Source organism: Tenrec ecaudatus, chromosome 8 (genome assembly GCF_050624435.1).
Source record: "Tenrec ecaudatus isolate mTenEca1 chromosome 8, mTenEca1.hap1, whole genome shotgun sequence".
Lineage (NCBI taxonomy): Eukaryota > Metazoa > Chordata > Mammalia > Afrosoricida > Tenrecidae > Tenrec > Tenrec ecaudatus.
Genome location: NC_134537.1, coordinates 116,272,131 through 116,296,821, shown reverse-complemented (window position 1 = coordinate 116,296,821; position 24,691 = coordinate 116,272,131). Strand labels below are relative to the sequence as shown.

General features: G+C 39.2%; 1 protein-coding gene across 2 annotated transcripts in view; it reads left to right on the top strand.

Annotated features, from left to right (window-relative positions):
• Positions 1-8,108: 8,108 nt before the first annotated feature.
• The window catches only part of MSR1 (macrophage scavenger receptor 1), a 79,360-nt gene continuing 62,777 nt past the window's right edge, over positions 8,109-24,691 (top strand). For both annotated transcript variants that reach the window (XM_075556759.1, XM_075556760.1), the window contains exons 1-3: positions 8,109-8,188; positions 16,321-16,426; positions 17,683-17,796. In XM_075556759.1, coding sequence (XP_075412874.1) covers positions 16,324-16,426; positions 17,683-17,796 — 217 coding nt within the window. In that variant the 5' untranslated portion in view covers positions 8,109-8,188; positions 16,321-16,323. The remainder of the gene's footprint in view (positions 8,189-16,320; positions 16,427-17,682; positions 17,797-24,691) is intronic.

Below are 24,691 nucleotides of genomic sequence, written 5' to 3'. Positions count from 1 at the left end.
AGTGTTTTGAAGGCCTACCAGTCAGAGTGGGGGCTTATGGAGGTCAAGTTATTGATGGAATTTTAGCTCAGGTATTCACTGTGAGTCCAGTGGTTATTTCCCCAGTTCCAGAATGCACCATTGGAATAGACATACTTAGTAACTGGAAGAACACCCGTATTGGACCCCTGAAATGTGGAATAAGGGCTATTATGGTAGGCAAGGCAAAGTGGACACCATTAGAACTGCCGTCTAGAAAATAGTAAACCAAAAGCAGTATCACATTCCTGGAGGGATTGCAGAGATCAGTGCCACCAACAAAGACTTGAAAGATGCAGGAGTGGTGATTCCTACCACATCCCCATATAACTCACCTATTTGACCTGTAAAGAAGACAGATCCTGGAGAATGACAGTGGATTAGCGTAAACGTAAGCAGGTGGTGACTCCTATTGCAGCTGCCATTCCAGATGTGATTTCATTGCTTGAGCAAATTAATACTTCTCCTGGTACTTGGTATACAGCTATTGATACAGTCAATGCCTTCTTCTCAATACCAGTCTCAAAGGACCACCAGAAGCAGTTTGCCTTCAGCTGGCAGGGTCAACAATATACTTTCACAACTCTCCCCCAGGGATACATCCGCTCTTCTGCCCTGTGCCATAATTTAGTCCAAAGGGACTTTGATCACCTGTCTATTCCACAAAATGTCACACTGGTCCATTATATTGATGACATTATGCTGATTGGACCCACTAAGGAGGATGTATCAAAGACTCTAGATTCATTGGTACAACATCTGTGTACAAGAGGTTGGGAAATTAATCCAACGAAGATTCATGCACCCTCCACCTCAATAAAATGTCTATGTGTCCAGTTGTACAGGGCATGTCAAGATAGTTTTACTAAAATTAGGAATATGCTATCGCATCTCACTCCCCCTCCCAACACACACCAGCAACTAAACAAGAGGCACAATGCCTAGTGGGCCCCTTAGGATTTTGGAGGAAAGATATCCCTCACTTGGGTGTTCAACTTCGACCTATTTATCAAGTGACATGAAAGGCCTCCAATTTTGAGTGGGGCCCAGAAGGAGAAAAGGCTCTGCAACAGGTTCAGGCTGCCGTGCAAGCTGCTTTACCACTGGGACCATATGATCTAGGTGACCCGATGGTGCTGGAGGTGTCAGTTGTAGATAAAGATGCAGGGTGGAGTCTTTGGCAGATCCCTATTGGTGAATCGCAGTGTAGACCATTGGGATTTTAGAGTAAAGTCCTGCCATCCTCTGCAGACAACGACTCCCTTTTGAAAAACAGCTGTTGGCCTGTAACTGGACCTTGGTGGAGACTGAACGCCATACCATGGACTACCAAGTCACCATGAGGCCTGAACTACCCATCATGAACTAGGTATTGTCTGACCCGCAGAATCATAAAGTTGGACGTGCCCAGCAACACTAGATTGTTGCATGGAAGTGGTCTATATGAGATCGGGCCAAAGCAGGACCTGAAGGTACAAGTAAGCTGCATGAAGAAATGGCCCAAATGCCCAGTCTCCACTCCTGTACCTTACCTTCCTTCTCCCAGTCTGCACCTATGACCTCCTGGGGAGTTCCTTACCATAATTTAACTGAAGACCAAAAAAGTCATGCTTGGTTTACGATGGCTCTGCATGATATGCATATGCGCCACTCATAAGTAGACAGCAGCAGCACTATAGCCCCTTTCTGGGATCTCCCTAAAGGACAGAGGGGAAGGGAAATCCTCCCAATGGGCAGATCTTCAAGCAGTGCACCTGGCCGTTCAGTTTGCCTGCAAGGAAAAGTGGCCAGATGTGGGCTGTGGCTAATGGCTTGGCTGGATGGTCAGGGAAATGGAAGGACCATGATTGGAAAATTGGTGACAAGCAGGTGTGGGGAAAAGGTGTGTTGATAGACCTCTCTGAATGGGCCAAGAAAGTAATGGTAATCATGTCTCATGTGAATGCTCATCAAAGGGTTATCTCTGAAGAGGAGGAAATTAACAATCATGTGGATAAGACGACATGCACTGTGGAGACTGGTCCCCCTCTTTCCTCTGCCACTCCTGTCATCGCCCAGGGGCACATGAACAAAGTGGACATAGTGGCAGGGATGGAGTTTGTGCATGGATGCAGCAACATGGACTTCCACTCACCAAGGCTGATTTGGCCACTGCCACTGCTGAGGGCCCCATTTGCCAGCAGCAGAAACCATCATGAAGTCCAAAATATGGGACCATTCCTCGGGGAGATCAACTAGTAACTTGGTGGCAGGTTGATTACATAGGACCACTTCCATCATGGAGGGGACAGCGTTTTGTTCTTACTGGAATAGACATCTACTCTGGATATGGATTTGCCTTCCCTGCACGTGATGTTTCTGCCAAAACTACTATTCATGGACTTACAGAATGCCTCATCCACTGGCATGGCATCCCACATAGCATTGCTTCAGATCAAGGAACTCACTTCACAGCAAATGCTGTGTGGTAATGGGCCCATTCCCATGGAATCCACTGGTCATATCATGTTCCTCATCATCCTGAATGAAGGTCTGGGTCACCCCACCAGGCAAAAAAACCACAGACTGCTGATGGCAAAGGGTAGTAAAAGAAGGTAGTTCTACCTATCAGTTATGACCACGTGATCAATTGCAAAAGCGAGGTTTGTAATTGTCAGTGTATTTTCTTTATATGTGCTTATTGAATATCTTTCCTTTGTTCATGTATGATATATCAGATACAATTGGACTCAGTGTGTTTTCATTTTATATGTATGATGGATGTTCGTGTTAAGTATAAGTGTGATTGCATTAATGTCCGGGAATTTTATATGGCTAAAGAATTGTATACAGGTACCAGGTTGGCAGAGGGTGGATTGAGGTAGTTAGTTTATTGTACCAATAAAAACATGTGGGGCTAATTGAAGGGCAAAGATATATGGCTCTGAGAACCTCGCCATTCTTGTCTCTTGCTCTTTGATCATCGGATCAGCATGTGGCTGCCTTGCTTGTTCTGTGCCTCAATTTGAAAGCTACACTACCTGTGGGACACCTAACCCGTGGACTGTGTCACTGTAATTTGAAGTTCCTTCAAGACCTGCTTCACCACACCATTAGAATTTACATCTTGAGCTGGGGACTGTCGGACCCTGTCATCTGGCTGACTGTTGGTGACCTTTCTCGCTGTTTGCTGCCTGGGTCTGGAGAGCCTGAATTGCTCTACTGGGGACTACCCGGTGGCCCTCAAGACTTGAAGGACTGCCAGTGTTTAACAGCTATTTCATGGGAGTGAGTTGCACTGATTCAGTTGTACTGCTTTATAGAATAAATAATTGTTTATTTTTGTTTTCTATCTATACAAATATATATATATATATATATATATAATTATTAGTGTCCTGCTTTCGCTTGTCTAGAGAACCCTGTCTAACACAATCTTTATGACTAAAATTGTATCTTTTTCTCATAGCATATTCATGAGTCCTATTTTCTTATGCAAGGTGTTCTCTCATTTTAGGGTAAAGACATTGGGCCTGACAAAGAATATGGAATGTGTAAAAGTACAATCAAGTGAATGACAGTGTCCCACTTGCTGCAGTTGGCTTCACTATGGTTGTATACATCCCATTTTCTCTTTCATCCTATAAACTGACATCCATAATAATGTCAGGAAACCTGCGTGTAAGAATCTTATTAATGAATTAATTGTGCTTAAATTAATTGATGCATCTATAAATTTTAAGCATATTTAAACAGCTTGGGCTTCTCACAGTACTTCTAAATACTCACTACCCTAACTTTATTTTTTAAATCATTTTATTAGGGGCTCTACAGCTCTTATCACAATCCATCCATCCATCCATCCATCCATTGTGTCAAGCACATTTGTATATATTTTTTTGCCTCATCATTGTCAAAACATTTTCTTTTTAATTGAGCCCTTGGTATCAGCTCCTCATTTTACCCCCTCCCTCTACTTCCCTAATTTTAATACAGTGTGCATTCATGTTACTGAAATATCATGCAGAACAGGCTTGCTTCATTTTATTTATTTTTTCTTACCTTGCATTTTTGTGTCTTTTTCGTAAGGCCTGATCACGAGGAGAGGCTGACTGTTAATATTGCTTTTGGAAGATGGCTGAGCTTGCAAAAGAATCAGTCACTGCTATTTTAAACATGCACTTCCCACTCTACTTCCTTCATTGCTGCAGGAGGATGTGACTTTCAGTGCCCTGGGTGCACACCCTTGCCTTTTAGCCTTCCTTTCAGCATTTTCATGAAAGCCGAAGTGACCTCCTCACAGGGATTTCTTAGCTGAATGCTAAAAGTGAAATCCAAAGTTTAAAATTAAAAATTACTCACAGCCATCAAGTCAATTCTGGCTAATAGGGACCCTATAGACAGAGCAGAATGGCTTCCGTAGGTTTCTGAGACTAAAAATCTCTGAAGGAGCAGAAAGCCTGTTCTTCCTCCCCTAGAGCAGCAGCTGGCGTGGTTGAACTAAGGACAGACTGCCACATCCTCCTGAAGAGTGTCTGGAAATTTGAACACCCCATCTTTGGGTGAGCAGCTGATAAGCTCGCCTCTCCAGGGCTCATGGAATCGAGAGGGATAACCGGAATGAACAAACTGGAAGGCACACAAACTCCAGATTCCTGAAAGACCGCAAAAAGAACTCCATCGACTGAAAATTGTGAAGGAAATTTGTGGGTTCTGATGTTAGTCTGCAGTTCCTCTTCCTTAAGAACTAAGTGATTATGAAAATCTTCATAGGGGTTCTTTCTGGACACCCTTCTGTGACGCTGCTCTCTACTAGAGACTAAAGGCTGCCTGTTTAGGAGGGCTGCTTATTTTAAAATCATTTCTCATAGTGGCCCCACACAAAAGATAACATGGCCCCATAGTCTGGTGTGTGTTTTTTAAGACCATAAACTTTAGAGGAACCGATGATAAGGTCTTTCTTTGGAATGCAGCCACATAGTGGGCCCAAAAAACAACCTTGAGCATTTAAACTTTGTGAGACGAGGGCCTCTTTTTCTTATTGTTTAAAACATTCTATTGGGGGCTCTTACAGCTCTTATAACATTTCACACATCAAATGTATCATTCATAGTTGTACATATGTTGCCATCATTATTTTTCTTAACATTTGCTTTCTAATTTGAGCCCTTGGTATCAGCTCCTCTTTTTTCCTGTCCTCCTTCCCCCCACCATTGTGATCCCTTAATAAATTATAAATTATTATTATTTCATATCTTATAGTGACTGCTGTCTCCCTTCCCCTATCTTTCTGTTGTTCATCCTCCAGGGGATCTGGGCTTATGCGCCCATCATGGCAATTGGTTCCCTCTTCGTCCTTGTTCCCCTCCTCCCAGGGCCTCTCCTAATGGTGATTATCTTCAGATCCATTGTGAGTCATTGATGCTTTCTGCCTCTCAAAGGCAGTGTTCAGTTTTGGCATTCTTTCTACCAGAGAGAATGTCCTTTCGTGCTGTGATGTGGTAAGAACTTTTGGAAGCACCTTTGTCAGGAAGTATGCTGGCTTCCTGTTTGGAGCACTAAGCAGTGCCTGTGAGCTACATATTTCCTCAGAAGTTTTATTTCTCAGCATAAGTTCATTGATGTGCATTGTTTTCACACTATGTCCAATGACTTGTGTTGCATTTAATAAATGTGCTACAACACGGAATGAAAAGTGTAAAGTTCGGGCAAGAAGGTATTCTTTGCTTCTGATGTCAAGCCTGAGGCCGCCTCTGCACAGCCCTCAGCCTGATCCCCTCAAGGCCCGGTTCCTCCTTGATAAGTCTGATAGAGAAACAGCTTGTTAGAAGCTCTAAAGCTAATGCACATCAGCGCAGAGAGAGAGGAAGTGAGCAGTATTGCATTGCTAGTTTCACTCCGGAGCAGCCACATCCTTTGTCCATGTGTCTTGTGCTTCAGGCGTGAGTTAGTGCTGCAAAGCAAAGCCCCCTTGACAGAGGCCTGCTTTCTCCCTATGTCTTAAAATTAGTCCAAAAGACATCTGAAGCACCCCACTGTCACTTTCTCACCAGCAGGCTGCCAAAGGGAAGTCCAAGAGGACTGGAAAGGACAGGAGGTCTGAGTAATCTCCTTAGTCATCCAGGACGGTAGAGAGGAGCAGGTTACTTATGAAAAATATAGATGAAGGGGGGGCATACACAATGAATAGATTGAAGCAAACACAAAGGATCAGGAAGCTGAAGGAAAGAAAGAACTAGGAGGCAAAAGCTATTTATAGAGTTATAGATATAGGCATGTATATATGCCAATATATTAATTTATAATGATAGGGATATAGGTCAGTGTACATAGGATTTATATGTTAAGTATTAAGATAGTAGATGGATATTGGGTTTCTACTCAAGTCCTCCCAAAATACAAGAAAACTTTGTTCTAATAACCTGGCAATCTTTGATACTCACCTTCCCCACACGTTTGCTGAAGACAAATTGGGTGCATAAGCAGATGGGTTGAAGAAAGCGTATGGTGCACGGCTATCAAATGATAAAGTGTCTGGGGTCTTAAAGGCTTGAAGTTAAACAAGTGATCATCTAGCAGGAAAGCAACAACATGCAGATGGAAGAAGCACACCAGTAAGTGTGCTCATGAGGTGTCAAGAGGATCAGGTATCAAAAGGCCCCAAACAAACAATTATACCCATATGAACGAGGGGGTAGGGGTTGGAGACCCAAAGCCCATGTGTAGACAATCAGACATGGCCTCACAGAAGGGTCACAAGGAAGGGATGATTCAACCAGGGTACACTATAGCGCTGACAAAACATACACCATTCCTCTAGTTCCTGAATGCTTCTTCCCTCCCCCACTGTCAGATCCAGTTCTACCTTAAAAATCCAGCTAGACCAGAGTACACACATTGATATTAAAAAGAGCTCTTGACGCATGGAATCCAGGACAGATGAAACCTTCAGGAACATAGCTGGGAGTAGCAATACCATGAAGGGAGGAAGAGGGGCAGTAGGGTGAAAATGGAGGAACTGATTACATGGTTGGATATATAATTCCCCACCCCCACCCAGGGGAACAAATAATAGAAATGTGAGTGAAAGGAGACAAAGGATGATGCAATGCATGAAATAACAATAATAAATTATAATTGATCAAGGATTAATGATGGCAGAGGAGGGAGGGGAAAAAGAGGAGCTGATACCAAGGGCTCAAGTAGAAAGAAAATGTTTTGGAAATGATGCTAACATGTACAAGTGTTCTAAATACAATTGAATTACACATTGTTATAAGATCTGCAAGAGCCTTCCAATAAATGATTACGCATTTTTAAAAATTAGAAAGACATGGAAAGTAAACCAGGATTTTTTTTTAAATAAAGGATGAATACAGACATAAGGAAGTTTCCCCTCAAGACCAAGACACACAATTAAGAGCCATCTCTTTTATCCTCCCCAGTTCTGGCCTGATGAATCAACAAACAACCTCTCCTGACTTGATCATACAGCCTTTGGCAAAGGTTTTGCAGAAGTTACTGTTTATGTTACCTAATCTGTTGTCAGAACCAAACCACTAACAACTCATAACAAGAATAAATCATGTATGGCTTTTTGGATTCAGACATAGCCTGGATGGTGGGTCAGTTTGTGTCCTGTCTCTCTTGTCGGAGGCAGATGCCAAATAAAATTTGGTTTTCTCTTCACTATTATACTCTTAGGATGGTTTTCCCCTAGGACAGGCTAGAGGGAAAGTGTGTAGGGAAAAAGATTAAGAACAACAAATTACTTAAACATAGAGTCGTCCTTAAAATGATATATTATGAAAGGGGAAAGGAGGGGAGGGATGAGTGATTATTATAACAAATACACATCTTTCAGAATTTATAACAAGGAGGTTAGATTTAATCTGCCATGTATTATCCGCCTTTCTCCAATAGCTCTCATTTGTTTTCTTTTTTACTTCTCTTTTTCTTTGTACTGTCCGAGATGGGAAGAGGAATGAGGGACAGACAGATTGAGATTTTGCCAACTGCTGCGCTGCTGAAAGTGCTATTGAGATGCATTAAGAAAGAATTCCAACACGCAAATGTGTCATTTCCTTTCCATGTGAAACAGATGCTGAAATACTATGTAATAAAGATTTTAGGTTTCATTTGGGAAGAGAGAGAAGTGGACAAACCAGCGCTGTCTTCCTTAGGACAATCGGTAAAAAAGACTTAATATTTTATCCAGAATTGTCTTTATTGGTGTGTTATAGCTGTGTATATGATCTTTGTACATGCATGCATATATGTGTGTGTTTGTGTGTATGTAGATATAGCTATCTACATGCACACAAATATAAAACCCAAATCCATACCTGTGGCCTTTGAGTCAATTGATTCATAACAATCCAATAATAACATGAGAGAAGGTTTCAAGAAGTTCACAGAAAAATTGATCTAGGTGATAATGGGATTTTCCCACAAACTTTTTGAAGGTCCCTCCTAACAAAACAATATAATGAATAATAGAAAATATTAAAATTTATTTTCTGATATAATATTTTGTGTGTGAATATTTATATGGGGGTTCAAAAAGTTAATGGAAATATTGCATTATTTTTTAGTTTGCTTTTTTTTTCATGAAGTTTTTGAAGCTCCTAATACATGATATGCACTAAATAGTTGGTAGTTTGAATGAACAAACCATTTTCTTCATATAATTGTGTATATTTTATTCTTTATATTTCATTAATTCAAATATGATTTATTATGTTAATTTCCTTAATTTTTATGTACCATTTTGATCCTTAGCCTATTTCCTTTTTAAGCATGACTTGCTCAGAAAGAAAATATTTTGGGGCCTCTGCAATATGGACTTCAGCCAACAACTTGTGGGAAAGGGATACAAAAACCAAACTCACTGACACTGGGTCGATTCAAATGCATAGTGACCCTATAGAACAGGGTAGAATTTCCTCTGTAGCCTTCTGAGACTGAAACTTTTCCTGGGAGTAGCAAGTATCATTTTCCTCCTGCAGAACTGGTAAGTTTGAACTGTTGGCCCTATAGCTAGCAGCTAAGCCACCAGTGTTCCTATGAGGAAGGGATGCAAGGAATGATATTGGGTTTCCATTCAGGAAGCTCACGACAGAAGGCATATGTGCATCTATAATTTGAGCACCTGAAGTGGCGTTAAAGTCCTTCAGATAAGCAGGACAGGAATATGGGAAAGGCCAACACTGCTCTTTGACGTCATCGTAGAGCTGTTAGAATTTAGGTTGCTCTTGAAGAACGGGAAGGAACACTGGTGGCCGGCATATTGTGATTTGTTGGGCTGTAGTTTGAAAGGTTAGTAGTTCGTAACACACCTGCTGCTTCTCAGGAGCAAGACAGGGAGCTCGGCTCCCATACTGAGCAGTTCTCTCCTGTCCTATAGTTCTGCTCTGAGTTCAATTGACTCTATGGCAGTGAGTGAGTAAGATTTATACAACAGGGAATGGGACTTAGCATCTCATCGGTGAAAGTATAGTAATGGAATGGTCATGGAACCAACAGCATGCATATTTTATACAACAAGTCAGAGCTCGAGAACCTGGAACTACATTGAGTTGAAATCCAAGCTGCTCTCTTCCCTGGTTATATAGTATGAGCCAATCAAACTAGTTTGATTTTTGACTTTCAAAGCTATAAAACTGGGAAAACAGTTCTATGCATCATCCTGAGTTGTTGTGAGCATAGAATATATTTATTTTTTAATTGTAGTCTTCAATTATGGGGGTTAATGTGTTGTTGACTATTCTTTGTATACCAGGCAATTCACAAAATTATTTTTTAAAACCTTAGTAGTTATTATTTAAGTTGATATTATATTTTCCATACATCAAGGAGTTATAATACAAAGAGATTAAGGATTTAGCCAAAGTCACATGTACAACTAAGAAAATTTCCAGCCTATTTCAAACTAGAGTTCAAACTCTAAAATGTATGCGTTCTTCTGCACTCCCAAGGATAAGCATCAGCCACCTCAGCACCGTGTGCGTGTTCCTATTTCTTACGGCAGTTCCTCTGACAGACAGAGATCTTAAGTGCAAAGCTATTTGTTCTGTGTATGAGTTTATTTTGCACATAAGATTTTATCTTATATACGCTTTAACTGGATTGTGAAATTGAAGCTTTGTAAGGAAAAGCTTTTTTATCAAGTGGATATGTACTCCAAATTTTAGAGAGGAAATAAAATTTATATGTATGATGACAAATATGACTAGGAAACAATCTTCAAAGAAAGAGTATATAGATGAAAAGTAGCCCCCCAAAAGCAAAAAACAATAGAATCCCAAAACAGAAAAACAAAAATTAAAAGCAAAACATACACACACAAAAAAAGAAGAGTAGTTACACAGTAAATATCTATGACATTAAAGAACTTAGTCACATATATAGAAAAATAAGATCCTCTGGGGAAGTATAAGAAATTAATGAATAAACAGCAATCTCAGAAGAAAAATGAATAATAAACAAACTATATAACCATATTTCTCATACTATAATAATAGACCATAATTATCTATATAGTAAAATATTATACTACCCAAAGAGTAGAGTAATTAAAGAGAGTCCCATTATAGGAAAATGACTAAATCTCACCACCATTGATTCTGACTCACAGCAACTCTATAGGGCAGAGTAAAAATGCTCCTTGGAGTTCCCTAGACATTGACATTTCATGGGTGTGAACAGCCTCATCTTTCCCTTGCAGAGCGGTTGGTGGGTTCAAACCAACAACACTGTGGTTAGCAGTTGGGTGCATAGCCCTCTATGTATCAAAGCTCTTGAATACATAAATAAGAGGTATATTTGATAAATGATATCACTGGCCAACACATATCGTGATACCTCAAATGTTAGACTTGTTTCTAGATATATTTGGCATGCTGATTCAAATGGCACCAGTCTCCCCCTATTTACTCTAGTTTTTGATATACAAAGCATATGCCATAAGCCACTTGTAATTCTGCTTGCCCTTGGGGGGGGTATATTTTCATGGCATGTTAGCCTGAAATAGAGGAAGTGTACACTGACTTTATCAAATTAGTTTGTGCTGTACTGATTATTTAGCTCAAATAATACTTCACCTGGTATCCTTTGATCCAAAAATATGTTTGAACAGTGCAGCTTACATGAGCTCAGAAATAAATATCAGGCAGTTCCAATTTGTTACCTTAAAAAGGGGCCAGAAATTAGTTATTGACCAATCAATAGAGTGCTGATGAGATAACGAGTGGGGTAGGTGTTTTGAGTGTAACTACAAGGTCAGCTATCAGAGGCCACAATCCACAATGCCAGAGAAAGACGAGACTTTCTGCTCCCATGAAGATTTAGTCTCAGAACCCACGGACGTTCTACTCGGTCTATACTATGAGTCACAACTGACTGACTAGCAGTGAATTTGATATAATAAAGAGTCAAATATTCTGAAACCCAAAATGAGTCTGTGAGGGAGAGTCAAACTCCTTTATTAGAATTAAAATATTCCATTTTTGTTCAAAAATGACACAAATTCCCCTGTGCACAGGAACTCACGAGAAAAGTTCGAATTCTTCTTAGAAATAAATTTGGAGCCAATCTTACCTCTTAATCATTTAACATTACTTATCTATTGACGCCTATACATTAAAATGTGCTCTGAAATGTTTACTTCATAATTTGAAAAACAAAAATTTGGAACTTTAAAATATTGATAAAAATTCCCGTGAAGTCACATTTTTGACACTGAATTGTCTTGCTTTCCATATATGTGCTGTTTCAATTTTCTCTTTTATTTTCTAATATTCAACTTGTAGTCTTTGTGTATATTCCACAGCCTCTTATACCAAAGAGGAAAACCACTGCTATCTAATTGATTCTAATTCGTAGTAGCCTATAGTACTGAGAAGAGCTGCCCCCGTGGGTTTCCAAATCTTTCATCTTTGAAAGACTGCAGTGACTAGTGGGTTTGAGCTACTGAACTTATGATCGGCAGCTTAAAGTGTGACTAACGAGGCAACCTGGGTCCATACACAGCTTCCCTTGAATGTCTCAAAAACCAACAGGGCTAAAAACCAACTAGGAAAAAATTTAATTTTTGTTGTCCTGTACAGTTCATATTGGTTAAGTGCTTGACTGCTTGCTAACATGTTGGAGGTTAAAACCTACACGGAATTGTCTCCATAGAAAGATCTGTCAATATACTCCCCCGAAACACACACACACACACACACACACACAACATAGCCTTGAAAATCGTATGGAGCATTCCTACTCTGTAACTGAGGGGTTTCCATGAGTTGGCATAAACTCGATGGCAAGTAACAGGTAACCACTAGGAAGTTGAAAATATCGCATAAAGAGGAAACATTGGTACAATTTAAAGGGAAATGATAAAATACCAATGTTGTGCACTCTTAGATCAACTATGTGATAATTAGTTGTAAAGACGTGAATCTCATATACACAATGAAGATACTTTTTCTTGTGTTAGGGGGATGGTATGAGAACTTTCATCCCAAGTGACTTATAATCATTTTACTGTGCTTGAATAACGAAAGCAGAAGAGTAGTGAGGGATTTCTAAACAAGTTAGTACTGAAGTCCCATCATAATTTTCTTATTGCAGCTTCTATAAACTGTCACCGACTTTTACGAAAGGCAGATACTGCAGAGATGTATTTCACTTCTTATGATAAAGTGCTTTTAATAGGTAAACCAAACTCAAAAGATGTCATAGTCCTTTCTCAATGCATTGACATAGTGTAGGGAATTCAACTTTATGTCAGGTTGCTTTTCCTTGTAACTTTGGAGATAGTATCTAAAAGGAGACTGGAATTGTGTCTGCTGTTCACATGTTACCAGAGTCTTCAGTGCTTGTTTATTCCAACATACTAAAACATGGAATTCTGATCATAAGACTCAAGAGCTGAAGTAATGTGATAACACTGGTGGCTTTTGAAACAATGTGTCTGTGTTCAGAGTTGTTGTTGGGAGCCCTAAAGTTGGCTCCGACTCAGAGTGACCTATGAACCACAGACTGATAAGCTCATGTGCGTGGAACCGTCCTCACAATCGTTGTGTTTGAGTCTATTCATGCGGTGGTGTCAATCAGTTCCATTGCAGGTCTTCCTCTTTTCCACTGACTCTCTACCAAGCATGCTGTCCTTTGCCAGAACCTGGTCTCTGCTCACAGAGAATGTGAGACAAGTCTCTCTACCCTTGCTTCCAAGGAGTATTCTGAACTTCTTGCAAGATAGATTCGTTTGTTCTCCTTGCAGTCCAAAGTACTTCCAATATTTTTTCCAATACCATGATTCAAATAACTCAGAGACAATAATTTTATTTTTCAGTGGGTAGAAGAACTGTAAAATTTTCCACAGGAATGAAATGTAGTGCCTTTTATTGAGTCATAACCCCAGATACAAAGTACAGTAATCTTGAAAAATATTTTGTATTTTAGTATAGGGTTTTTTTTGCTCATATTTTTATTCAAATGTATATAATGGACACCTACTAGTACTAGGAACTGCTGTTGTCATTGATCTCAAGAGATCAATCCTGTGTTATACATCTAATCTAACTAGGTGACCGGAGATGGACAATCAACAAAATGATAAATCAGGGAAATGTATTTTTTGTTAGATGATGATGGAGTTCTTGAAGAAACATCAATCCAGGAAGGGGAAGAGGAAGTGAAAAGGGGTAGCTATAAATTTAAACTCGAGGCTCAAGAAAGGTCAGTGATGTTCCATTAGCAGTCAGACCAATGCTTAAAGACACACTGTGCTGACAGGACTCCTTCAAAAGGCTACCTTATGCGTAAGGTTTTAGTCTAGAACGAGGAACTGTGGGAAACCAGCTCAGGTTTTGAACAGGACATGAGAAGACCTCACTTGCTTTCTAAGAGAACGGAGTTGGAGGTGGTGGGGAGAAGAAAGTGAAGTCGCCTAAGGGAAGCAAGAAGACCAGTATTACAGACCGCATGTTGTGTGTCCCGTTGCTCCTCTCCAAATATATGTTGAATTCCTAGCCCTTCTACCTCAAGATGTGATCCTGTTTGAAATCAGAGATTGTGTGGTATCCTGATTGTGTGGAGTAGATATAAAACTTAATTAGTTCCTATGTATAACCCACTACCAGGTCAGTTCCTACACATAGCCATCTGATAGGATGAGTGGAACAACTCCGTAGGATTTCTGTGACTGTAGGCAGATAGCAGGGCCATCTCTGTCCCATGAAGAGGCTGATGGGTTTGAGCCACCAACCATGCAATTCACAGGCAAATGTAATTCATGCCAAAAGGGCTGCAAGGTATAAAAAGACTAGAAGAGACATGGAAGTCCCTCACAGGGGAAAGAAAGATAGATGCAGCTACAAGTCCAGACACACTAAGGGCTGCTGGCTGCTAGTAGAAAATGAAATGATAAAACAAGGAAGAGCGGGAAGCCTTTCCCCTAGAACCAGGTTCTAAGTTTGAACTTGAAGCCTCTTGAACTGTAAAATAATGAAATTTCTATTCTTTAAAAAGTCACTCACTTGGGTTCATTCTATGATGGCACAACTAGGTAACCAAGACCACCCGTGAGAGTGATAGGTGAGGTGGCAATAATGCGGCAGTAATTTGGGGAGGGTGGCAGTGGGGGTTGGGGAGGGTCTTGGAAAGCGCTCAGGTTTTACGTGGAGCTTGAAAACCAGCAGGATTCTATAAGGAATCTGGCATGTCAGATGGGAGAATGAGTGTGGAAGGGGCCAAAGATGAGCCTTGTTTTGTGTTATATTAGAAATAGAAGTAGCTTAATAGGAGAAGCTCTGAAAAGACAGAATCAAAAAGAGAAAAATAAGAAAACAGCCTAATTTGACCTGTGTTTCCTATTTCCAGTGAGGAGACTTTGTTTTTTCTTTCTAAATTAATAATCCGACACTGTGGCCTAGCACAAGCTGACTCGTGAATCTGTTTTTAAAACTTACTCCAGAACCCTTGACAAAAGATCACAGGAAATCTGTACCAAGTCTTATGTAATTATTTGTTCTAAAAGCTTTTTCCCGCCAGCTAAGTAATTGTTTCCTCTCATTTTGGAAAAGAATTTTAGCTTTAAAACAAAAAAAGGAAAGTTATTTTCTCTTTTTCTGAAAATTCACACGCAAATACATATTTCTATATAGAAAGATACGTAAGTTGGTTCTACACAAGCAAGTCTTTTAAGGTTCAAATTAAAACTATGGGTGAGTTTAACATTGCTCTATAGGGTGGTGGTTGTACTTTCAAGTTCACTCTGACTCAATAAAAAAATAAACACCCTTGATTGCTATCAAGTCGATTCCAGATCGCAGCTGCCCCATACGAGCGAGTGGAATGACCCACAGTTTTTCCTAGATAGCAAACAGTATGGCAAGCAGATCTCCCAGCCACTTCTCTCACAAAGGCTAGTGGATTCAAACCCTTGACCTTTTGCCTAGAAGCCCAATGCTCAGCTATTACAACAGCAGGGCTCCTAACTACAAATGACCATCCAATCCACACCAACCCCCTGCCATCCCGAGATTCCTACCTGTACGACCAGTGTGGTTACAATACTGTGAATCTATGCAGTCGTTCTAAATACTGTGAACCTCTACACAGTCGTTCTCAATACTGTGAATCTATGTAGTCGTTCTCAATACTGTGAATCTCTACACAGTCGTTCGCAATACCGTGAATCTACGCAGTCGTTCTCCACCTTCCTAAAGTCGTGGCCCTTTCATACACTTCCTCGTGTTGTGGTGACCCCAACCATAAAATTATTTTCCTTGCTATGTCATAACTGTAATTTTTCTACTGACATGCAGGATGTATTTTCATTGTTACAAATTGAACATATTTAAACAATGAAAGCATAATGATTAGTCATAAAACAATATGTAATTATATACTGTGGAATATTTATGTATTTTCCAATGGGTCTAGGTGACCCTTGAGAAAGGGTCATTCAACCGCCCCAAAGTGGTTGAGACCCACAGGTTGAGACCCTCTGCTCTACAGGCATAAGTATTTTCCAATGGGTCTAGGTGACCCTTGAGTAAGGGTCATTCAGCCCCCCCCAAAGTGGTTGAGACCCACAGGTTGAGAACCTCTGCTCTACAGGCATAAGTAAATGCCTCTCATGGGCAACTGGCAGCCCCTTAACCCACGATGCTGTCAGGGCCCCTCACTATAAATGGCATACATGTACACATACATCTAACTGATTCATTGTACTTACAAGTGAACGCGAATCACAAATTTCAACTGACATATAATACCAAAAAAAGCGAAGCATTTATTTTGCTGGTTTTGTTTTTTTCTTGCTAGGCTATGGGGCAGTGGGATGGATTCCCTGATCAGCTGGAGGAAGCTGATAACGGCTCCGAATCTGTGAAATATGATGCTCATTCCATGACAGCTTTCCTTCTGCAGAGTAAGTAGAGCGGGAGGAGGTGCTTCGGGGGGCTGTCCCTACCGTTATTGACAACTATAAAATTATAAGCTCAACACTTATTTTAATCACTATGAATCTTCAAATGATGGTTATCTATTAAATAGTTATAATCCTCTCTTGAAACAAAAATAATAATTTTGAATCAAATACACACTTCAGGGGGAATAAATGGGTTCACAGATTGGATCCTCTCATTTCCAAGCCAGAGATGGCTATGACACTACATCATATTTGAAGTAATATTTGAAAAGTATAGGTGATAGGGATAAAGCATATCTTTATACAGGTTACAAAAGGAAATCAAAAGAAATATCCATCTATTGCTGGACATGCTTGTTTAAGGAATAAGGACAGAACCCACAGTCATCAAGCCAAGCCCATTTACGGAGATCCTATAGCGCACGATAGAACTGCCCCTGTTGGATTCTGATACTGTGACTCTTCATGTGACTAGAAAGCTCTGTCTTTCTCCTGAAGAGCCACCCGTGGTTACGCACTGCTGGATGTAGTAGCCAATGTGTAACCACCATGCCACCAGGGCTCTTGCTGATAGACCTAGTTAGAAAAAAAGAGGATCCCTGTTACCCTAGTTGGCTATGCTTTGGGCTGCTAACTGAAAGGTCAACAGTTCGAAACCACCAGCTGGGGAAGGATGAAGCTTCTACTCAAGTAAAGTTCTCAACATGTGGGTCGTGACTCCTTTGGGGGTCAAATGACCCTTTCACAGGGTTCTCCCAATTCATTGCAGTAGCAAAATTAAAGTTATGAAGTAGCAATGAAAATTAATTTATGGTTGGGGTCACCACAACATGAGGAACTGTATTAAAAGGTAGCGGCTTTAGGAAGATTGAGAACCACTGCCCTACAGGGTCACTAGGAATCAGAATTAACCTGATGGCAGTGAATTGAGCTGAGAGGCGAGCTGAGTTGAGTCAGGGCAATGCCTTCATCTTCTATTAATCTGTTGAGTGTATCGTTTATGCTGATTTATCTGTACCACATTTAGCATCTCATGATGTGAACTGCTGTTCCATATTAATACATAATACTAAAAGGTTACTATTATGGATATAACCAGAGGATGGATTTCAGGCATCGATTCCATAGTTTAGTCAAAGTTGGAATGTTTGAGGAAACAACATTATATTAAGTGACTTGAAAAATGTATCTGAACCCAGAGCATTCACTAGCCAATGTTTCTGTCTAACAGCCACTGGGGCTTTTGTTTCCCTCAGATCCGAAAAACGGCCCTGCTCTTCAGGAGAGACTGAAATCCTTCAGAGCTGCTCTGATTGCCCTTTACATCCTCGTGTTTGCGCTTCTCATCCCCGTCATCGGCATAGCGGCAGGTGGGGTATGCTGGATCTGGAAGCCTAGCATCGAGCTTGTTGCTCTTCATGTCACAAGCAAAAAATAAACTCTGTAGCATGTGTGGTAGAGTCCTAAGGAAACTTCATCTTAGACAGTTCTTAAATTTATCACAGGAAAAAAATAGATTCTGGATTATTAAGTAGAAAAGTTATATTTAAAAATAATAAAATATTACCAAAATGTATCTCTCCTCACCTCTATTTTAGCTCTAGAAGAATGGAAGGAAACATATGGGTGTGGGGTGGGTATTTGGATGGGGGAGGGAGCATCTCGGAGCAAAGTATTCAAATGTCAAAAAAGATTCTATTATAATTTAATTGTTTTCATGAGTAACTTAGCTAAGGTAAAAGTATCATAAACCATTCCTTAAATATCTCTCCATTTTTTATATATTTCATTTCTTTTCCCTTGTAGTCAAATCTTAAACATATCCTACTACAAAACTATGGATATGAAAATAGAAAAGTATTTTTCCATAATAAGCATTAATGATAATTAGTTATATTCTTATCTCTGATTTTTTAAAAAAATTATATATATATTTTTTTCTTATCTCTGATTTTCATGTATACTTTATAATTTAAAATATCTCTGAATAGCGTATTACTGTTACTTAATGAAGTGTAGCACAAAGAAATTCTTGTATTTCAGTGATCAAAGTAATGATTTTAATCATTTAATTTTAAAATTATGAATTGAATGAAGTAATACAGAACAAATCATTTCCAATCAATAATTAATAGACATTCGTTTCATGTCATTGATTGAAATCCCTCTAACATAGCGTCTTTCCTTCCCTGTGTTTCTTATTTTCATCCTGGTCTTTCCTAATGTTTTCCTCTCTTCTGAACTTTGTCCTTGGGCAAATGTTACCCTTTGGCCTCAAACGGATGATTACACTCGAGTGCATACTCTTGCTAGTGCTATTATTTCCTTTATAAACCCATCTACTACGTGACTGAAAAGTTAGCCGTCGAGGTGAGTTCACTCCCAAGCCTGAAGGGTGACTACGGCTCTGGATGCTCCTCCATTCTCTACCCAATAAGTGGCCTCAACTAGCTTATGCCTTTGACTTTCATCCCAATCCCCACCACCACTCTATCCAAACCTTCTGCTGTCTTCTCTTTCAGATCAATCAGCAGTGGTATCCAAACACTATATTGAGTTTTTCTGGTCTCAGGGTCATGGAAGCTGTAGTGTGTGCTCTTTTAGTCCATTGGAGTGTTTCCATGTGACTTCAATTTTCTGTATTATTCTCTCTTCTTTTTTTTAAATTATCTCTTCTAATGGGAGATATCAATAGTTGCACCTTAGATGACTACTCACAAACTATTTTTCCCTTGCTTTTTTGTTTCTTTCAAAAACTATAAGAACTTGGTGTCCCCTTAGACTGTAGTCCCGAGACTTTAGGGCCAACAACCCATTGCCTTAGCTATTTGGCTAAGGAAAAGAATTTTTCATAATTTGGTTTCCTACATGCTCTACTATATTCATGGATTCTCAGCATAGGTAAACACGTGCAGAAATGATATGTCAAACCTCTCTATATCTATGAGTGCAGTTCCACTCTCCTTCCACACTTGTTCAGCTGTGTTTATCTATGCACCCATTCATATATTATTGTTATTACAAGATTGTGCTCTACTCAATAAGCTTAAAGATAAATATAATCATCATGTCCCCAGTTGCCTTTTACGCTTCTGACTCTTCCGGGTGTTCTTTGCCTGCTGTGCTCTTAGCTGATCTCCCTCTTAACGCCTTCCCCTGAGCCTGAATTAGCATGTGCATATTGGCTAGTTCATAGAACCCCAAATTTTCAGGAGAAAAAAATTACACAGCAACCTCTTGGTAATTAAAATATTTATACAATAGCCCATAATCCAGAATAAATGGTAGGTATTTACTTTTGCAGCTCCTCTGGATCATTCTAGGACCCAAGCAAGCAATATCTCTCATAATGAGAACACTGCGTTGTTTAGTGATTTAGTCCTCCGGCCCCACTCCCACTCCCCACCATCAAAGAATGCTTTTTATGCAAATTGTTTGACTTTTTGTAATATTGGTCTCATATAATATCTTTTGGTTTGAATTACTCCACATACTGTCCTCCGGGTTTATCCACACTGTGAAGTGTTTTGCACATTTACCATTGTTGTGCAACATTGTATAGTACTTGTGTGTGTGGGTACCATAGTTTGTTTACTGATTCTTCTGTTGATGGGCACATGGATTTTCTAGCTTTTAAAAACTCTGCTCATATGAATAGTGCTGTGATGAAACATGTTTATTCATGGCAGGTCTTGTTTTTGTAGGATAGATATGAAGCAAAGGGATTTCTGGGATATACAGTAATTCTATTTCCGAATTTCTAGGAAGCAGGATACCCTTTTCCATAGTGGATGTGTCATTTTACAATCTCACTAGCAGTGTGTGAGGGTTTTACTTCCTCTACACCCTCACCAACATCTGCTGTTTTCTGCGTTTTGGTCTTTAAAGTTGGTTCCAATGCTGGGTCCATGTGATTGTTTCCATTAGAATCTCACCCTGGTGGGGTCGTGGTTGGTTGTTGGGCTTCTACGCAGATGGTCAGTAGTTAGAAATAAACAACCAGCCGCTCCTCATGAGAGGGACGGGGCTTCTGCCCTTCGAAAGTCACAGTCTCGAAATGTCCCAGGGAAAGTCCTGCCCTCACCTCTCGGGCAGCAGTGATCCAGAAACGACTCAAGAGAAGTGAGTTTGCTAATTAATTATCTTGAGCATGTCGTGTTCACTGGCCACCCGAATGTCTTCTTGTTGAAGACATTCGATCGTGCAGGATCTTGGGTCCCTTCTAAAATCAGATTATTTGCCTTTTCGTTGTTGAGATGTTGAAGCTATCTATACATTTGAAGAAGCTGTCAAGGAGCCCTGGAGAGTCTGTGGTTAGAAACATTGCTGGGGGAGGACCAGGCTGATCATTCCTGTAAACATTGTTGAATTTACTGAAACTCAACGAGGCGTGTCTACTCCACCCTGTAGTGGTACTACGAGTCAGAATTGACTTGGTATCAGTAAGTTTGATTTGGGTTTTGAGACCTTAGTCCAAGATGCCATTACACATTTCCACCCCTAGACCATAGATTCTTTTTTTACTCTTCTGATGAAATATTTTGATGCACATGGTGCCTGATTTTTATGAGCACCTAGTTTGCCTGTATTTTTAGTTGTATTTGATAGTGTAGTTATATCATGTTTTAGGGACCCTACATTTGTCCCTACTTTACCTTTGATGATTTATATTTTACATTTAGGTCTTTGATCCTTGAGCTTGTGCTGCATATGGTTTGAGGTATGGTCGCGTTTTACCTTTCTAAAAATAGCTATCGAGTTTAGCCAGCACCGTTTGTTAGAGACGGTGTCTTCCTCATTTAGTGAGTTTTGGGCCCTCTATCTGAGACAAGATTGCCTGCTGGGTCCTCAAGTCTGGCTTCTGTGTCTCTTGTTGCTGCAGGCTGCTTTGACGACCAAACTTGGGTGGTAGGTTTTCAGATCAAGGTGAGATTTCCTGCTTTGTCCAGTAGTAGAGCAGAGAACTCCTCACACAATCAGATGATTGCCACAGGAACAGAGGACAAAATGTATAATAAATATATTACCAAAGGGTTTATGGCTAGAGGTGCCATATTAATGACTCAGTCTCATAATTATAAATGGTATTATTTTCCTAATGCTCTTTCCAGAGTTCTCTTTTTAGTGCAAAGGAATTTGATTGATTGTTTTTAATATGTCGATCTTGTACCCTATCACTCTGCTGAAACTTTCAATTAGTGCCAGTCATTTGCTTGCTGAGTCTTTGAGATGATTGATATTATTTTCAGTCATTGATGTGATGGCAATTAATAGTTGAAAATTTAACATTTGAGTTATATATGCTCATAATGAATCATCATCTTTATCAAACGAAACACATAGAACAACATTTATTTACATTGGTATCAAGTTTAAAATTCATCAATTGTTGCAAAACATATTTGTAAAGAACAGTGATTTCTCAATGAATGTCTATGGAATGAATAACTCAAAATCAGTAAAAATACCTATATTGGCTTTTCCCACAACTCTCCATTTTATTTCTTACTAAACAGAAAATATATTATTTTCATTTTGCCTCCTATTTTATTCCAAAATGCTTGGTAGCAAAAATAAAATTAAAGATTAAGGTATTTAATTAAGCAAGAAGAAAAAGGTCAAAATAAAGGTATGCAAAGGTATATTGTAAAGAATTAGGCAATGAAAATATCCCTAGAGTTCTCTAAATTTTTATATATGGGTTGCAAATTTCATGATAAGTATTCTAGTGCCAAATGAAGACATAAGTCAGATTATTTACATCAACAGTTTCTACAATACTAAACAAACAAACTTAATACCCTCAAGTCAATACTGATTCATAGTGACCCTGTAGGACAGAGTAGAACTGTCCCTATAGAAATTCTAATTGTTTACAGAAATAGAAAGCCCCAACTTCCTCTCAGAATATAAAAGCAAGCCTTTCCCCACTAAGAAGCACTTCTACTCCTAGAAATAAGAGTAGAAAAATTATTCCTTTGAATCTTCAGAGATAAAACCTGTAGTCTAAAAGCATAAGCTTCAGCAATACATTTTTCATAGGACTATGATCCTCACCCGCACCCAGAAGCTAAAATACTCAAGACCAGAACTAGGACTCCAGCCATGAATGCCAACTCCTACACTTTATGTTCTACTCTCTCCCAGACTCATTGAGTTTTCATACCAAAATGTAGTTGCCAATTTTTCAAAAATTGCCATAATTTAAGCTAGGAAAATTTTTTTAAGTAGGTAAAAGGGAGTGCCTACTTTGGCATTTCAGAAAACAAAATAAAAACCAAAACAAACACGTAAACAAACTACAATCATGTAAGTAAAACCAAACAAATAACTTAAAGTGTTTGGAATTAGACAATTAACTTTCTGATGAACTATCTATAAGTTGCTTATCTTCAAGGGGTTACCCCTCCCAAAAAAATGGAATTTTTTTTCAAATCTATGTATTTAATCTTTTTCAACAAAACAATCTTATCACCTTCAAAGTATTCTCCATTACACTTGATACGTTTATCAAGTCTGTGATTCCATTCTTGGAAACATTTTTCAAACTCATCTGCATGGATGGCTGACAGCACCTCCCTTGTTTTTTCTGCAGCTCTTCTACTTTGTCAACTTTCTGTCCTTTCATTTCCCTTTGCATTCATGGAAACAAGAAGAAGTCGCACAGAGTGAGGTCAGTGAAAGGTTATTTTGATTGTACAGCTCACATTTACTCTTTCATGTTGGCAGTATCTTCCCCTAGAGAAAAACACACTGTTTTGCCTAAAGAAACACCATTGCTCACTAACAATTTATCTGTAATAATCATGGAGTTTATCTTCCTGATATTTAAACATCAGTTGTGTATCAGAATTTTTTTAAGTAACTAAAATGTCATTTTATTAGATCTTAAGTTCTCAGCACCAAGTTTACAGAAGACTATGGAAAACAGTGAAAGCCCAAAATCCATTTTCAGAATCCCCTGATTACCTTCTGACCATTACCCAGGCAGTGACTAGTCTTCCTCCCAGGCAGTGTGTATTAGAAGGTAGATTACCACCACTTGACTTCTAGCCACTGAGGAAAGGACATTCTCCCTGAGGGCTTGTCCAGGTACATCCCTGAACATCACCATATTGAGGATGCATAGTCAACAGTCATGTCCTGAGTGTCTTGGTCCAAAAATCTTAGGCATATCCTGTAAGCTCTTCTGTCTGACGTAAATGTGTGTCCTATCATGGTCCCATTCCTGCTTCTGTATTTCTACTTGACACTGTGATATATTGATCTACTGCTAATCAGACTTTTGTGACAGTTTTTTTACCTCCCTCCCCCAGCCCCTCCCATGTTCTTTTTCAGATATCAATTCTTTGTAACCCTTTCAGCATCATTATAATCTCACCTAGATGATTTCTCTTTGTGTTGATTTGTCTGTGTAAGAAGTAATAAATGTTCTCCTAAAAATTATGTTTGAGTTTTGGGTTCTCCTTTGTGCCCTAAAAAATACAGCTCTGAAAAAAATACATCTCTGTATATTTCATATAAAAAACCATTATGTCCTTAAAATGATAGGAATTATTGACAGTATGACATAATAATGTTTAAATATCAGGAAGATAAAATCCATGATTAATGTATATAAATTATTAGTGAACAATGATGATTCTTAAGACGAACAGTATGTTTTTTCTTGGGGAAGATATTGCCAACATGAAAGAGTAAGCATGAGCTATACAATCAAAATCACCTTTTTGCTTACTTGAAGCAGCCATCTAAGTTGACTGCTATAAAACTGAAAAGGCAGAAAATCTCTCTCACAAAGAGCAATGGAAGAAATGAATATGAGAAAAATATCATCTGGCATTCCTTCTTAGATTTACAATAAAGTGTTCAGAAGTTTTAAATCAAATAATGATCAAATTAATTTGTACTTAGAGTATAAGTAAACAGGCCCAGTGTTTTAAAATTTATGAGAAAATGTATTCTTTACCATAATCTCATTGAACATGATGCTAAATTTTAACTATATCTGCATTTGTCCACTTTCCAATATACTCATTCCAATAGCAGAACTATTTTCCTCCCTGGTCAATGGTCAGAGAGGGGATTCACTGGAGAAACCCCGGCAAATGGATTTTGGGCTTTCGCTGTCATCCATAGTCTTTTGCAAGCTGGGTGCTCAGAAGTTAAGTTCTAATATAGTTTTCTCCTCTGGTCTTTGATTTTATGATTTACAGTCCTTGGATCACACAGGCTAGTGTGCTTCTTCCATGTGGACTCACCCAA